The sequence below is a fragment of the Canis aureus genome, chromosome 21 (assembly GCF_053574225.1).
Source record: "Canis aureus isolate CA01 chromosome 21, VMU_Caureus_v.1.0, whole genome shotgun sequence".
Taxonomy (NCBI): domain Eukaryota; kingdom Metazoa; phylum Chordata; class Mammalia; order Carnivora; family Canidae; genus Canis; species Canis aureus.
The window spans coordinates 22,067,759-22,085,057 of record NC_135631.1 but is presented as its reverse complement, the minus strand read 5'-3'; the positions used below and the strand labels follow the sequence as shown (position 1 = coordinate 22,085,057).

The following is a 17,299-nucleotide window of genomic DNA, read 5'->3' as shown; positions in this document are numbered from 1 at the left end:
CAACCTCTCATCCATTTTCTCCCTCGTGTGTCCAGCAGGTAAGACTGTGAGGGAATCAGCAAGGGTCTCACCGAATCAGCCCACTGGCTTGGGAGCTCATTCTCTCCTGCATAGGACATCCAGGCCTGGCTCCTGTAGGATGAGGGAGGCGTCGGGATGAAGTAGCCGGTAAATCCGGGTCTGTTGGCAGCTGGGATGGCGAACACTGCCGGCACCGTATTACCTGGCATGGAGGAGATGGATGGGGAAGATTAGACCAGTGCCCCACCCATGAGCTGGGGGAAGCTGGGAACAGAGGGGAACTCTGGCATGGTGGGGAGGGGTCATGAGGTGCGGAGCAGACCTTCCCCTGCAGCCCTAGCCCTGCTCACCTGCACAGTCATCTGCTCTGATTTGGCCCTGGTGTTCTAGAGAAATGATGACCCAATTCCCTTCACTGAACCCTCACCAACTCCCCCATCCATCCCAACACCTCTGACCTACTGGCGAGAAGGGACACCTCAATGTCCAGATAGTTTTCTCCCAGGGGGAATAGGTATTTTTAAAAAGAAAAGGAACCAAAAGGAAAGGACTCCACTGATGGAATTTCTGGACATAGTGAATATTTTAGGAAGTGTTGGCAACTGCTTGTTTACAGTTTTTTAGCCTAAATGGTACACTTTGAATAGACACAAAAACCATTTAGGGCACGGATAAACGCTGACGTACATTTCAGCATCGTTCGTAATGGTGAGAAATTGGAAACAAGCTCATATGTCTCTCGTTAGGGGAAAAGATAAACCGTGGCATAGCATATCATCGAGTACCATATGGCAGTTTAAACAAATGACCTAGATCTACGTGTACGTACCCATCTTGAACACAAGGCTGAGTCAAGAAAACAAATGCAGAAGGACAGGCATAGTTTGGTACGACATCCGTGCGTGTAAAACACCGAGAGCCTTAATACACACTATTGCATATGCACTACTGCAGAAAAGTTAACACCCTCAATTTAAGGATTGGGATTACCTCCGGGAAGAAGGGGAATGAGACAGGGCTGGATAGTTCTATCTGGAATGCTTTAAAGGCACATAGAATTTAAGAAGAAACCCTGAAGTCCGGCAAATGGTAACATATACCCTGACTGTTATCACATATCTTCCTATTTTTGTCATATTTCAGGTCTTTTAAAGAAATAGAGCAGCAGCTCTTCCAGCCAGGGCTGCCGCAGTCAGACATAACAGTGGCCTCGATTGCTGAGGGTGGCAGGTAGCAGGTGGCCTGTGCGGATCTGGGGGTGCAGGGGGAGTGCAAGGAGCACCGGGGCAGGGCTGGGGTGCAGCGGGGGCTTTTTCCAGGGTTTCTCCGCTTGCCCACCTGAGTAATTTAAAGCCGACTGATCCAACTGCGCCACGGACACGGGGCCTCTGGACACCTGCGCGAAGGAGGCGCTGTCGTGCAGCTGGGCCGGCTCGGGGCCCGCGGACTCGGCCATCCTGGTCTTGCTGCCCACGTCCGAGGTGGACCTGGAGGCGCATGGGAGGGGCTGCATTAGTGGCTCCCCACGCCCCCCCCACCCCATGCCCGTCACCTGGGGGGGGGCCCTCCAGGAGGGCGGGATCCCCAGGCCTGGATGTGCCCCCCGAATGACAAAGGAGGGCCAAGGCACCCAGACCTGCAAGAGCTGGAGTCACTTGCAGATATTCAAGGACACTGCTCCCCCGAGGGGGGCTGTCGTGTCCCTGGGGAGTAGCACACTTAATTTCCACATAAAGATAAGCCAAGCAATTAGCGCTGGGTATCAGCAGGGGCTGGTGGCCCGGGAGGGGATGACATCATCGGCAACCAATGAGGAGGCTCGGTGTGGATGCGGGGCCACTCCCCCTCCAGGCACCGGGGCTGGTGACCCGCGGGTCGCAGGACGTCCCGCTGCTGCGCCAGCAGCAAGATGCCCAAGACTCTGGGAAGCTCGGGCTGCTCCGGGAAGCCGGAGCCTAGCACTTTCTTAGGCGTTATGAAAGACAGAACTTTTTTTTTTGGTCCCACAGGCAAGCAGAGAATCCGGCCCATTAAATACATCAGATTTCCACTTAGTGCTCAGAAAGCCAGTACGTAGGGGGCTGCCAGCGTCTCCCCCTCTAAAGGGTACGTTAGCCGGTCTCTATCCTCCCCTTCACCCAGGGGCGTCAGGCTCTCCTACAATTAAAACGGGGGCAGCCAGGGCAGCCAGGGCAGGTGGCGGGCAGCCAGCCACACGGGCACCCTCTGAGCAGTGGAGTGCCCGGTGCTGCAGGTGCAGAACAGAGCCGCAGCGCAGTGCTCTGGGTTCTAGCTTCCTCCCCCCCACCCCCGCCCCCCGCTCAGCCTCAGTTTCTTCGTCTGTGAAACAAAAGGGGTGGGTGACCCCCTCACCACGGCTCCTCCCAGCTCTGATCCTCTGAGTCTGTATGGAAAGCAGGCACTTGCTGATACCTGGCAGACGGTGTGGAAGGGCAGGGGAGGAGACTGGTGGTTGAGAGAAGGAGTAAGAAATAGATACTGGCCTTCAGCAAATGACTAATGGGAAGCTCCTTGCATTCAGAATTCTCAGGGATAATTAAAGTAACCCTCCCACTAATGCCCGAGGAAGGTTAAACACAGGGGCTGTGATGACTGGACTCTATATCAGGGTGGGTGCTGGAGGCTCGGTGAGTGTGGGGTCTCCCTTCCTTTCTCGATCCTTCCCCCCTTTCTGCTGGTTGCTCTCTCCCACATCCTCGGCTTCCCACATACTATTCCAGGGATCTGCTACTAGTTTAGAAAACCCTCCCCAAGAAAATTCCTGGGTTGTGCTCCATACACTCAGCTCCCCTGGAGGAATCCCAGAGTCGCTGCGATCAGTTAGGCCCTTGGCCTCATTTTACAGGGAAGGAAACGGGCCAGACAGTTGAGGCGACTTCCTAAGCTTACACAGCAGGTTAGGATGGAACCCTGGTCTGCTGCTTCCCACCCTGCCCTGAGCTCCACTGGAGCCAAGAGCTGGTGTCTACGCACAGCTCGGCATTTTAAAATCGCTGGAAATGAGGGCAGGGTCATTTCTGAGGGAAACTCATTTTTCTTCACCAGTTTTGCAAAGGTCAGACCTGTGGTCCCCAAATAGGGTGTGGCTAGCATTTTGGGGGGAGGCTAGAGCAGGGGGGGTCAGGACAGTGGCCTAGTCCCATTCCAGGATACAGCTGTATCTTTAACCCTGGATCTGATGCCTATTTCGGCATCTCCAGTGCTCGTGGAGTTTGTATTTCTTGCCTGTCTTTATTTAAAACATGTGCTTGTTCTATCATTACAGAACAAAGACAACATCTTTATTATATCTGAGTTATATCTTTATACCTGAGTTAATCTCTTAACACATATCTGAGTTCACATGCTCTCAGCCTCCTGTCTTGGAAGTCAAGAGTTAGGGTGGGTGCCCAGACACGCTACTCCTTGGCCTCTTGGACACCACCTCTAAGAAACAAAGAGACTTCTGGGTGCCAAGAGATGCCCAGACTGGAGGCAGCCACCATAGTAGCCTGAGCTGGAATAATTTTCAGGTGTTAAAAGTCAGGGAATGGGGCTTTCAGGGTATAGGTTGGTTGACCTTGGGTTTCTTCAATTGTGCGTTCTACAGGACTTCTCATTTCAAATGATAAGAAAGTTGGTCAACCCTCTCTGTGCTCCCACTTCCCTCATGGTACTTGGGGTGCCCCAGGGACGCGGTTGTCTGTACAGGTGATGCACCCTGAATGGAGCAAGCATGAAGGGAATCTGTTGTGTCAGGGTACACAGGACCAAATCCTTTCCAGACATTCCAAACAAGGCAAAGAAAGGAATGTGTTACCGCCTGAGAGAAGCAACAGCCACAGGGCCAGTCCGGGGAGGTACAGGTGGAGGGGGAGAGCCCATGACCATTTCAGGAAGCTGGGAAAACCTGTATGCCTATGAAAGAGACAAGCAATAGAGGAAGATCTATTAAAACACACTGTCAATCAATACATAGGTTCTAAAAACAACAACAACAACAAAACTCCAAAAACCACACAGGTTCTTTCCTTAAAAGGAAAGCAGACTTCCAGGTCAGATTTTCCTTTCTTCTTCCAACTCTTCCTTTCAATCTTCCTTATGTCCCCAGCCCCCTCTTCTATATCATCTCCAGGCATGCTCCTCCTTGCTTGGGCCATCGTAGTCACGGAGTCCTTCAGCTGATCTTACAATAAGCCAAGTTCTTTCCTTCCTCTGACTTTTGTACATGCTGCTTCTTCTCCCTGGGATGCTTTCTCCCAGTTCTGCCCATGGTTCATTCCTCCATCTTGTTCAGCCAGCCCCATGCTTCCCTAGAGCCCCATTTAATCTCTCTCCATATTCTGCTTTATTTTTTGTCATAGCAACTGTCACTCTCTAGTATTTTATCATTGCTTGATTATTTATTATCTGTCCCCAGCTAGAGTGTAACGAGGGCAGGGGCTTTGTCAGCTATATCCTCATGCCTGCAACGGTGCCCAGTGTATTACACATGATCAATAAACAGCAGATGAATGAATGAATGCATCACCGATTGTATTTTACTTTCTGGCTCATGGAAAGCAGGTTTAATGGGGGGAAAGCAACAGATTTAGAGTCAGGAAGTATGGGTGGAGGCCTAGTTTGCTGATAAATAGACTTTATGTCCCTAAGCAAGTTAGGTAACCTCTCTGGGCCTCGCTGTCCTCTTCTCAAATGAGAACAGGATGCCTAGCTCCAAGGGGCACTAGGAAGATCAAGTAAGTCAGTATACACCTTCCACAATCTATAAAGCACTACTCAAAGATAAAGGATTGGAACTGTCACAAGAGTGAAGACTTTAATCAACACGTGAGGGGATAAAAGGAAAACAGTAGGAGATCAGAGACGGGATCAGAGAGCCAGGCCACAGCCTCCCTTAGTGAGAGAAAAATCTAGAAATGCTCTCTGGGAAGACAAAGCTTAACTTGTGTTTCTCATTCATCTTTTTCTTTAGGTATCATGCCTGCTAGATCTCTTGAGGAGCAAGTCGACAAGACTTTAAGCCTGAAGGCATCAAGGACACAAAAGCAGCAGCAGAGGGAATCCATAAATAGGGTTCTTTGAACTGAATGAGGTCTTCTCCCCCACAGCATAATGGCAGTCTACATACTCGTAAGGGCCAACCCATGAGCTAACAACTAGATCCTGGTTGAAACATACCTCTTAATGCACTTAATGCAAGATGTAAGGGAAGCCTCCAGGACACTACCCATGACCCACGCCCTCCCCGCTGCACACATCTCAGCAAACTAAAACAAAACCATGAGCTAAAACCAGAGATAGAAATAGCGATAAGCAAATATGAAAGGTGGGGTTGCCTGGAAGACAAGTGCCATGTTGGCAAATGATGAAGAGATCAAGCCTTGCGACAGGCAAGGGGCGGGTAGGTGGAACTGAGGCACTCACAGCCTACCTGGAAGGGGCTGATACTGGTCCCTCCCAGGGAGGGAGGTTGGTAGTGCTTCCAGGCTCAGACAGTAGCATTTGTAAGTGCTCTTTGGAGGCGATCTCCCTAAACCAGGCTCTCAGGAATGGCACAGATGAAGATGAGCAGACAGGAGTTCATAATCACAGACCAGAAAACATAGGTGAAAAGTCAGGAGAAGAAAACCAAACAACAGATTAGATGTTTAAGGACTTAAGAGTTTAAAATTTCTGGATACGAAACAGAAAGCAGAAAGGTAAAAACATGTTTCTAAAAAGATAAATGACCAGATAGAGATATTATTAGGAATGATTGGGAAGATTTGAAAAAGAACAAATAGAATTTTTAAAGGTGAAATGTAATCACTAAAAGAAAACACAGGGGAATGAAGTAATTGATGTGCCATAGATGAAGAGAAAATTAATAAACTAGAAGATGGAATTAAAGAAATTACCAAGAATGAAGCACAAGGAGATAAGGAGATAGAAAATAGAAAAGAGCAGTAAAAAGTATGGAAGACAGAGTAAGAAGGTCTAACATGCAGCTAATCAAAGTCCCAAAGTCCCAGAGAGAAACGGGGTGATATTTAAAGAAGCAATGACTAAGAATTTTCCAGAATGGATAAAATCAATGATTTAATAAGTTCAGGAAGTACAATAAAACACACACACCTAGATTCATTGTGCTGAAATGGTAGAGAACCAAAGGCAAAGAGAACATCTTTGCATATCATCTACAAAGGGATGACCTTTAGACTGACATTGGACTTCGCAACATCACCCAGAAGACCACGGAATGCAAAGTGCTCAAAGAAAATAACTGTCAGCCTAGGATTGTATCAGCAGGGCTAACTTCCCCTGACAAGAATGAAAGAAAACATCCGCCCAGATCTAGAGGTACTGGCTGGATCAATATGGAAAGCTTCATTACCCTGCTGCATTTCCATTTTTTGAGCATCGATGAACTATGTATGCTAAGGTTGTATTCAGGGAACCAAAATCTGAAGCTCCACTAGATCCTAAGCTCCTTGGGTTTCAGCAACCATGGTACCCCCACCTTATGAAGCAAAATGCTTTGCATCTAATAGTGCTAAGTAAGTATTTGCTCAATTGATGTTGAGTGAACTGGAGTCAGGAGACCCAAATTCTCATCCCGATTCAGCCATTCACTGTCTGTAAACATGTCATTCGGTCTCTCTGCACCTCGTTTTTTGTTTGTTTTTCATTCTCCCTGTGAAATAAGGCATTGGATGTAACTCAGGAGCCACCAAACACACTTTTCTATAGCCATGAGATCATTTTGACATAACCTGAATACAGATTAAAGCAGAGCTTCTCTGGTTGAAGCTGGTGATGGAGGGGGTGGAGTGTGTGCTGGTGAATTTGGCCCTTCACTTACCTGCATGATGACAACCTGGGACCTCCCTGAATGCTAAGGTTTTGCAGAGAGTTTGAAAATCATCATCTTGGATGGTGTACTTTCCAGCTTGTACTCCATTATTATCAACAAACCATCAAATAAGGACATGCTTTTCCCAAAATAGAGACAGGGGTTTATAGCCCCTCTTCTCTCTTCTGGCCTGTCGCAATACTCGGTAGAGGAGACAGACAACTTATTTTTATCCCTGATTCCCAGAAGGCTTATCCATACTCAATACAGTTTTTCAGCCAAGAAAAAACCTTTCTAAGCCTGTGTCTGTCCTGTAGCACTTCACCAAAGAATGGATTAAAAATTCTGAAATTTCAGTAAGTACCAAGGTGACTCCTTTCTTTGGAAGATTTTTCCAGATACAATCAAGAATGCACAGGAAATCACAGTCCCCTTTGGGCTGTACACTCAGGGCCCTGGGGTGGCCACAGGGGCCACATAAAAAGTAGAGCTTGTGCTCTGTGCTTGGGGGCTGCGAGGATGACCTCTCCTAGTGTCTTTCCCCCTCCCTCGCTCCATGCTGGTTCCCCAGACTTCTAAGCCCCCACATTCTGGTTTCTCTTATTATGTGTCTGAAGTCTTGGTTCTCTGCTGGCTGCTTTGTGACTGGGATTTCACTGGAAGCCATTGCTCAAAACTGTTGCCTGGTTCCAAGTTCCCAGTATCAGAACAGTAGCCATGAGGTACCTAGCCTGGCACCTAAGGGCACCATCTTTTGGGATCCCTAACCTTTGGCTAGGAAGGAGATCAGAGACTCAGAACTGAAGGCAGTCCTTGTATCTAGGTCTGAGGTCTCTTAGGTGGAAGGAGACTGGGTGTGACTAGAGTCGGCCACTCATTGGGCTTGGAAGTTTGGTTTTAAGCATCGAAGGGGGAAAAGGTGACTACATAGTCTATTCAAAGTTTCAGTCATGATGTCCTTGGGAGGGGATGGGAGTGGTTCAAGGCCATCCTCTCTAGTAATCTTAGTCGAGAGGGAGCCCAGGTGAGACCCACAGTGTGCTGATCCCTTCTTGTGCATGTACATCCATCTAGAAGGAGGAATGTGGTCAAGATCAATCTCAAGGGTAGCACTACAGGGATGACAGGTCAAAGGGGGCGGCCTGTGGCTGGAGGGACCAAGTCAGGGGGTCCCAGGCTTTGTACTGGTTGGGGAGGAAGACTGGCAGTCCACATCAACCCACCCTCTTTGATGGCTTTTCTCCAGTATCAACAAGCCAGCGTCAGATCAGGGTGGAAGCACCAATCTCTCTACACCTGCTAACAGTACTGGGCTGCACTGCAATGGTGCCCCTTCCATGGCATTGTGCTGACACGGACAACACTGCTCCAGGCAAAACAGGCATCTACATGTGGCTGTAAATAACTTTACATCCTGGTGTAGGAAGTAAAATCTTCCAGAAGGATAGTTCTTATGTAGTGAAAAACAGAGGACTTGGTAATTGAAGACTAACCCCATGGTGAAAACCCAAGGCTTATCTTGATCTGTCAGTTCACCATGAGCTACTGATAGAGCCATAGCTAAGGCTTCCAAGGTCTCAGGAATCACAAAAGGTTCAAGCTGGAAAGAGAACAGGAGACCTTGAGACCATATCCCTTACCTTAACCAAGGGGGATGCTAAAGCCAGAGGGGTAAACTGACTTGTCCAAAATCCCACAGCCAGTTAAGGACACCATCTTGCCATTCTGAGCTAAGGGTAGTGTGGTACAGATGGCATGGGTTTGAAATCAGACAAGATCTGGATTGAGGTGCACCTGGGTGGTACAGTGGTTGAGCAACTGCCTTTGGTTCAGATTGTGATCCCGGGGGTCCTGGGATCGAGTCTCACATCAGGCTCCCTGTGAGGAGCCTGCTTCTCCCTCTGCCTGTGTCTCTGCCTCTTTCTCTGTGTCTCTCATGAATAAGTAAATAAAATATTATTTAAAAAAAAAACAAAATAAAAAAAACAGGGTTGAAATCTGGCTTGATCTTTACCAGGGTTGAGCAATCTGTCTTGTCTGTGCCTACTTTCTCACTAGGTGATGGTGGTTGGTTAACAGTATTATACCCCCACACCTAAGACTGTTTGAAAGACTCATGTTATATATTAACATAATATCTGGCACACAGTGGGTCCTCCAGAAGTAATATTCACTTCCTTCTGAGACAGGGTCATCTTTTGATATAGTAATTGTAATAATCAAGACTTTTTTCTCCCCATAATTCCTGGAATCCAGGGTGCTTCCCCTACCCCAAGCAGCAAAGGGCATCCCACCTTCCTGTCTCAGGGAAGGAAGGCCACAGCCACAGATGGCCCAAGAGCTAGCACTCATTGGAGTTTTGATAGCTACAACTATTGAACTTAGGATTTTGAATATCAAAAATCCTAAAGCACTCAAGGTCAAAAGTTGATGCTGAAAAAAGAGACTTGTTAGAAGAGAGGTACATTTAGTCTACTTTGCCCCTAGATGAGGTAAACACCCTGGGGTTAGGAAGGAGAGGAGGATGGGAGGGACGCCAGAGAGCTTAGATGCTGATGGGTCTGGAGAAGGGGCTCTATGTCCTGCTTCACCCTGGGTGGAGGCAGGGGAGAAGAGGCTAATATGAGGAAGATGCTAGAGAGGGGAAGAGTGTGGATAGAGTGCGTGTGTGTGTGTGTGTGTGTGTGTGTGTGTGTGTGTGTGACAGAGGGGGAAAGAGAGAGAGACAGAGTGGGGAATGAGTCTACTCAAGCATGGGAGGAGGGTGGAGGGGTCTGGACCTTTGCACACAGGAGACCTGGGATACATCTGCTCCCCTGGGCTGACACCTGGAGTCGAGGCAGAAGCCAGGACTACTCAGGGATGCCAGCCAGAGTGGTTAGAGAAGGACAAACTGAAACCAGATTCTGATGCTATCTTCCCACCCCTTGCCCCTGCTGTGCACTGTGGCGGACCCCGCGATAGCTCAACCTAGGGGTAGGGAGGGAGACCCCAAACTGATGATGAGCTTTTGGTGCATGGAGGAGAGAAAAATCAAGAAAAGTATATATGTCTTGCAACCCCCTGAGTTTTGTGTGCACTAAGTATTCTCCAGACTTCATCTGCTACCTTCTTTTCTTCCTTCCCATGCAGCCTTCCTGGATAAACTGGTTTTACTCACTTGAATGATTTTTCTAAGCTTCGAGGGCTATGCCTTGGCTGGATGTTGTACTCAGCTGGTTTCCAAGGGGGCTTCCTCAGGGCAGTCCAGAGGCAAATATCCCCACACCAATGCTGGCCTACGTAGGACAGTGTGACAGTGTGACCTGCCTTCAAGGACTCCCAGGAGTTGGGACAGTGCCCCATCCACAGTGCTGGGGTTAGACCCTCTCCTGGTGTCCCAACTGCCTCAACCACCAATTACTTTGGAGCAACCAGAGGTGGAGAGAGCTCAGTAAGAACTGACATTGGATTTCCCATCCACCTGACCAGATGGGAGCTCAGAACAGATTGAAATCAGATTCGGAGAAACGTAAGAAGCCTAATTATTTCTTGAACGTGAGTGTTGTGGTGGATGCAGACTCATACCTGACAGGTCTGCATATCTCATCAACAGGAGTTTGGTTTTGTTTTTGAGGGGAGAATAGGGAAAAAAAAAAAAAAGCTGTGAAATTCTTGATTTCATCCTGATCGAGATGTCTCCCTTACAAGCGGCAGTGGTAGGAATGGACAAAATCCTCTCAGGGTCAGCTTCCTTATGAGGAGATCACACTCTGCCGTTCTGGAGATCTGAGTCTCCTCAAAGCCCAAAGGACATCCACAAGGCTCACTGGGCGAAAGAGTGCAAGGTGTGTGGGTTTGAAGTCAGACAGCTCTAGGTTCTAGCCCCACATCAGCCCTGGACAGCTATGTGACCTTGGGCCTGAGTGTGTGACCTTGGGCATGTTTCCTTAGTTCCTCTGAGTCTGTTTCCTGAGTACATGGGGATAATAACATTACCTCGTAGGATGCTTGTTTGATTAGTAGAAATCACGTCTACACAGCACTTAGCTTCATGTCCGACACATAATGGGAGCTCGATAGATGGCAGCCGCTTATTTAGTTATAATTATTACTGTGAGTTGCCCCTGGAAAGCCTTTAGTGGGGAGGATGTTTTCACCCGACTGCCTTCCTCTGAATCCCCTACTCTGACACCAACAGGAAGGCCAAAGGATGTTTTCATTCCACTTGACACAGACCCATGAGGGCTGCAGGCACAACTGGATCAGTCATGAGGTGTCGAGTCCAATCTCTTCACAGATTCCAGGGGTCTCCCGAACTGCTGTGCAGAAGTCCCAGGCTGCCAGCAGTAACCTTTTCCACGATATAAATGCCACCAGCCTGGCCTAGCTCATTTAAAACCACCAGCTTCCAATTATCTTCCGGCAGGGCTCCAAGCGCTTCCTTTTGGGAAGCTGAAAAGTAATCATAGTTATCATTCTAAATTGGCACCTTTTCTATTGATTTCCACATTATCATAGCACAAGGGGGCTCGGCAAGAACGTGGGCTAAGAATCATTATTTCTATTGGGTATTGTTAGCTATTTTTTCCTTTCACAAAAATAGGGACCACATGTGTTGGCAAAAAAGGGGAAGCCCTTAATGACAAAGGAACCGCCTCTGGTATCGTTCTGGTTTGATGGCCGATCTCTCTGCTGTGCTATTTTTCAGTTCTTCCCCTGTTTTCGGTGGCCTTATTTTTCAAGCATATAATACTGATGTTGTTGCCCTTCTTGGCACCACCGCCAACCCCAAATTATAACAAAAAGGATGATCTAAGTTTTCATATGTCCCACAATGAAATTTTTAGATGGTTTTGTTAAATTGAGGCACCGTGGATGTGGATTCCATTATCGGTTGGAAGACTCATCCTGGTTGTTTAAGATTTTCTGTCTGAAACCGATCTCTTTCTGGATCCCCAGAGTCGGGCCTCCAGCCAGAGGGGTCCAGCTGTTCTTGAGAATCATCTTCCAACAGAAGTGAAGCTTCTCTGGGACTCTCGGCTGGGGCACCTGGGCATGTTCTTAGAGGAATTTAACAGAGCAGCAGGAGGAAAAGATGTAGCCTCAGAACTGTGCAGAGAAGGGATAAAACTAGTGGAATTCTGTGAATAGGACGGAATAGTTTTATAATGATGACTACCATTTATTGAGCAATTTGAGGTGCTGGGCACCATCTGAAGCCCTCTGATTAATATCAGCAAACAAGCAGTGGGTGCTCCGCAGGTGCCTGACTGTGCTAAACATTTTACATGAATTACCACTTCATCCTCACTGAAGCCCTCTTCTCACTGCCATTTTAATGGCCAAGGAATCCGAGACTCAGTGTTGCAGCCACTGGCTGTGCTCATTCAGCAGGTCTGTGCCATTTCACGCTGGGCTGAGGGGAAGTCCAGGGATGTGGTCATTGTATGGAGATCAAGAGGGATGAACTGCCGTCAGTGTGAATCAATACAGAACAGATACAGGTGACTCTTCCCAGGGGACAAATGCTTAAGAGCTGTGTGTAAATGTAGTTAAGATTCAGGTTTTTTATAAATCTCAGTGAGAAAAACCCCTTCTTCCCCCATAAGGGTGGGTACCATGTAAGGAGCAATTAGGAAGCTCTAACTGTGCAAACTGTAACATGATGGTCAAAGGAAAATAGGTTAAAGGTGATGGATCTGTAGGGCTCAGTGAGACTTCTAATTTGTTCTGAAAAAAGGAGGTTTGGTCTCCAGGTGATGGGGGAGCATGGCCAGTGGTGGTGCCACAGTTGCTGACACTCTTCTGGAAGGCGGTGCTTCTTCAACATATCCAGCAAGCTTCCCTGATGGTGGAGGCATACTCATACTCCCGAGATCTGGGCATTGTCCCAAAGTCTTCTATTTTGGGTTAAAGATTATTTTAAGAATTTTGCACAGCACTCTACCCATATCTCAGAAAATGGGATGTAGAGAAGATGATCGGTGTTTGCCCTCTGTCCTTCACTGCCTGCACTCTCCCGGTTTGCATATCACAGACTGAGAAGATAGCTCCAATTGCCACCAGCTCTCCTTCTGACAGTGTCTTACCTCCCACAGATTGGCTTTTACGTAATGAAAGACCACACTGGTCTTGAAAACCTGAGTTTTCTGGCCCACGTGGTCAGCCAGCTTCTCATTGCAGGTTTGTAAAGTTCGAATCTTTGATAAAGCAGTTGTTGTGAGCCTAATCAGCACGAGTCAAGTTCCCAGAAGCTGATCACCGTGGAGTGAATAGACAAGACAGAAATTCTGCACCTGCCAACCTAAGGACATGCCCTTCCAGTGATGACAGCCCCACGTAAACACAGCCACCCCACCCCAGAGGTTCGGTTCAAAATGAAGCTCAGTCTCGCCTGCTAAAGCTTAGCCAACGGGAAAGGTAAGGCTAGACACTGACAGTCAGAGGGAGGGAACTGACAGGAGCAGGGTCAAGGGGAGATGGCTCAGTGACTTGGAGAAGAGGAGGAATCTGGAGCAGAGGAGACCAAGAGGAAACTCACAATAGTGTGCAGGCTACGGAGTCACACAGCATAGCAGCAATTTATCAAGTGTCTGTGTGGTGTGGACCGTGGAGGGTCAGGGTCAAAATTATCACAAGGGTCTACAAGCCCAAAGGTGTCCCAAATTGTCTACTGCAGATGAAAGAAATAATATGGATGAGGAGGCAATGTAACAGCACAAGGGAGGACAGCATGCTGGTTAAGAACATGGGCCCTGGTGCCCACTGCCCGGCTCTGGGTCCTAGCTGTGCCCCTTTCTGGCTTGTGTGACTTGAACAAGTGTGTAACCTCAGTCCCCTCAGCTGTAAAATAGGGATAAAACTAGCACCTGCCTCAGTGGCTTGTAGTCAGGACTAAACAAATGAGCTAGCACAGTTAGCATATGCATACACAGGATTAATACCGAAAAACAGTAAAACAATAAATGTCGGCTTTTGCTTATGTGATTACACATCACACGGACAATTTATGAAGCTCTGCTAATGAGTAACCCTTGGGGCTAGGCCATGGACTATGACAAGGGTGGAATCTATACACGCACAATGCATTGCTTATTATGGTCCATGGTTTATCCAACGTTTTATTTTTATTTTACTTTATCCTTTTTTAAAGATTTTATTTATTTATTTGACAGGGAGAGCCAGAGAGCACAAGTGGGGAGAACAGCAGAGGGAGAGGGAGAAGCAGGCTCCCCACCGAGCAGGGAGCCTAACTCAGGGCTTCATCCCAGGACCCTGGGGTCATGACCCAAGCCAAAGGCAGATACTTAACTGACTGAGCCACCCAGGTGCCCCATCCATCTTTTAAAAAAGATATCTCTAGAAGCTCCGATAATGAGTGAAATGCACACTAATTAAAATTCTTATTTAAATCATGGAATCTTTTAGTCACTGGGTGCTTTCTCAGATGCTGAAGTGCACTTACCAGCAAATGAAACGGGCATGGCTGACATTGCTGCAGCATTTACTGTGTGCCTGGCATTCTTCTAAGGGCCTCAGATGTATCAACTCGTTTAATCTTTACAACAACCCTAGCAAGTAGGTTATTTTTTTTTGTTTATGTCACCTGTAGAGAACTTAAGTGACATCTCCAAGGCTAGTGAATAGTGGAGCAGGGACTCAACATCAAACCACCCACCTCCTAAGCCTCTGCTCTGAGCCACCAGGCACATGGCTCCGTCACACGCAGCTCTGCAAGGTGTTCTGACATTTAAAATGGGTCCTCACACTTGGAAATGCAGGAAACCACCAGTGCATGAAGAATATGGTCAACCCTTTACAGGAGGGACAGTCGAGAAGGAAATTCATTCTAAAATGTATTACGGTTTGATGTAAGGGCTTCCCATGTGCTTGTGCCCACAGGCTCAGGCTTGGATCATGGGTAGAGGATGGGATGAGAGCTCCAAATCCCAAGGTGGTTTGTCCCGGGAAGTCCCCGCTCTGAGACCCTTGTGGGAGCACGCTGGGCAGAACTAACCTGCTGGTGGCAGGTGGGTGGGACATTGGACTTACCGGCCGAGGCAGACTGTACTGGTACATTTCTGGGCGATAGGTGGGTACCCACTGCACCCCTGCCCTGGGCCGCGTCATGGTCCCCGGAGCGCTGGTCACCACCTCTGAGTAGGGCAGGTGCTGTGCTGAGCCGTAGGCTTCCTGGTGCCGGCTCTGGCCTGCGTGGCCCGCGGATGCCAGGCTGAAGGCCTCCTCCAGCAGCATGTGCATCTGCTGCCTGACCTCATCGATGGAGGGCTGGGAGCTCAGCGTGGAGGTCTCCGAGTGGCCTTTCACCTGCCTCGACCTGGCGTAGCCCCGGGGCTCGTTAACTCTGTCAATGTTGGTTTCCTCTATGATCTCAGGCTCCGTCTGTGGGATCGAACACATGCCCATTGATTTGTTAGTGAATGTTTCCTTCCCATCAATGTTGTCTGCACTTTACCCTAAAATATTCAGCTTGAACACATGCTATTAGGTATAGTGTTCATTTATGTTATCACCCAGGGACCCCATCCAGAAATTCACCCCACAGGGGTGATCAGCTAGCATTGTGTTCCTAAGGCTACATGCCAGCTCTCCAGGTGTGCTCCACTGGAGCTCGAGGGATGCAGCAGGCTTTGCTAACTGGCCTAAGGATGATGAGAAATGGCTTTTCATTGACATTAGTGGTATGGACCCTCATGCCTTTCAGGTAAAAGAATCAAGAGCCTAAAAAAAAAAAAAAAAAAGAATCAAGAGCATCTGGTAGTCTATACCTCAATGGTTGATGCTCTAGACTCTGGACTCTCTAAATGGTCCTTTGTTGAGCCATTTAGGGACCTGCTGGCTGCCCGATGCCAGTTTTATCAGAGAGAGCAACAGAATCCTGCTTCTAGAACACTGATCTCAAAGTGTGGTACACTGAATCAGAAGCTCTGGAGCAGAGCCCAGCACCTTGCACTTTAGCCAGCCCTTCAGGAGACTCTCGTGCCTGCTCAAGTTTGAGACCAACTGATCTAGAATGTTCTCTTGTTTTCCTCCAGTGAACTTTTCACTTAGGAAGCAGCAGCACAACCTAAGTGGGCAGAGGCTGGGGTGTCATCAGCTTTCAGAGCAGGCTGCGCAGACTATCTTAGGCTCGCCTGCTGATGAATGCTTATTGAGTAAGTCTGCCTACATCTTGGTCTCTTGATCTGAGACTTGCTTTTGTGGTACCCTGAGAGTGAGGTTGTGGGAGAGTCCTAGGTCCACATCCACTCAAGCATGTTCCATGGCTGCTATTGTTTGCTAAAATAACTTGAGGGTTCCGTGAGAGTAAATCAGCATAGATCAGTTTGCCATCCTGCTCTCCATCCATGACATAAGTGACACGCTGCCACTTTAGCAAAATGAAACAATACAGATAAGTAAGAGGGGAAAAAAACCCTAAAAATCCATTAACCTTTGGTATGACTTATTCCACTCCCAAGCCTATCTAGGTGTGCCTGTAAACTCCTCCTCTGTACACACATACCCATTTAAAAAGATTTATGTATTTATATTCTGGTTCTGGGTGATTATTATTATTTTACATAAAATGAATCTGCTCCTACCTGGGTGCCACAATTTAACAGCTGGGTGATCTTGGGCAATGTCTTAGCATACGTTCTCCCATAAAACAGGACCTGAGACATCCTTTATATACAGATCATTGATTTTGGAAAACAATTCCAGGGAATAGGAGTCAGGGCTTAGAATGAATAAACTGGGGGAAGGGAAAAAAGCCAACCAAAGGCAAGTACTAAAATCAGTGATTGCTGTGGGCAACTGAGGCTTAATCCCCCTGGGGACCCACCAAGGAACCATGCAGAACATGGTTTAGGACTGTATAGCAAAATTTTGTTCAACAGCTCTCATCCTCCATCTGTCAAGAGTTGCTCCAGAAAGTGTCCTTGCACTCTGAGATCTGTGCAGGTGCCACGTGGGTGCGATGGGCTCCCATGGATATCCCTTGCAACAGAGACAGAGAAGCCTCAGTGCAGAAGCAAAAGCTAAGTGACTGCTAAGGTGATGTGGTCAAGTTGCTGCTGCGGCGAGCAGATGCTGTAGCAAGGCCAGACCTAAAAGGTGTGTTGAGAAGATAGAAGCCAGGGCATAAAAGATGTTCCAACCAGGAAAGTGACTTCACTTTCTCTTGTGTCAGTTCCTCATGTGGAAAGTGAAGAAAGTAGCATGTGCCTCCAGGGGTCTTCCAAGCATTAAGTCCACTGATACGTACAAAGGGTTTAGAACAGCAGTGTACGGCAACACGGTAGTCACCGTTGTCACCCTGTCGTTATTACCTTTATACATTCAACTGCACCCGTTTCTCATCTAATTGCTGTGCACCAATCTCTTGGATCTATGAGATAGAGCACACCATGAAAATGTCGCCAGAGAACTCATTCATATAAAGGGATCTTTCTCTCC

The 17,299-nt window shown here is 47.9% G+C and overlaps 1 protein-coding gene across 7 annotated transcripts in view; it reads right to left on the bottom strand.

Annotated features, from left to right (window-relative positions):
* Positions 1 to 17,299, bottom strand: part of KIAA1549L (KIAA1549 like) — a 267,232-nt gene that overhangs the window by 15,015 nt on the left and 234,918 nt on the right. For all 7 annotated transcript variants that reach the window (XM_077863535.1, XM_077863537.1, XM_077863536.1 and 4 more), the window contains 4 exons: positions 14,891 to 15,241; positions 3,842 to 3,939; positions 1,360 to 1,508; positions 72 to 223 (listed from right to left, as the gene is read on the bottom strand). In XM_077863535.1, the coding sequence (XP_077719661.1) occupies positions 72 to 223; positions 1,360 to 1,508; positions 3,842 to 3,939; positions 14,891 to 15,241 (750 nt within the window). The remainder of the gene's footprint in view (positions 1 to 71; positions 224 to 1,359; positions 1,509 to 3,841; positions 3,940 to 14,890; positions 15,242 to 17,299) is intronic.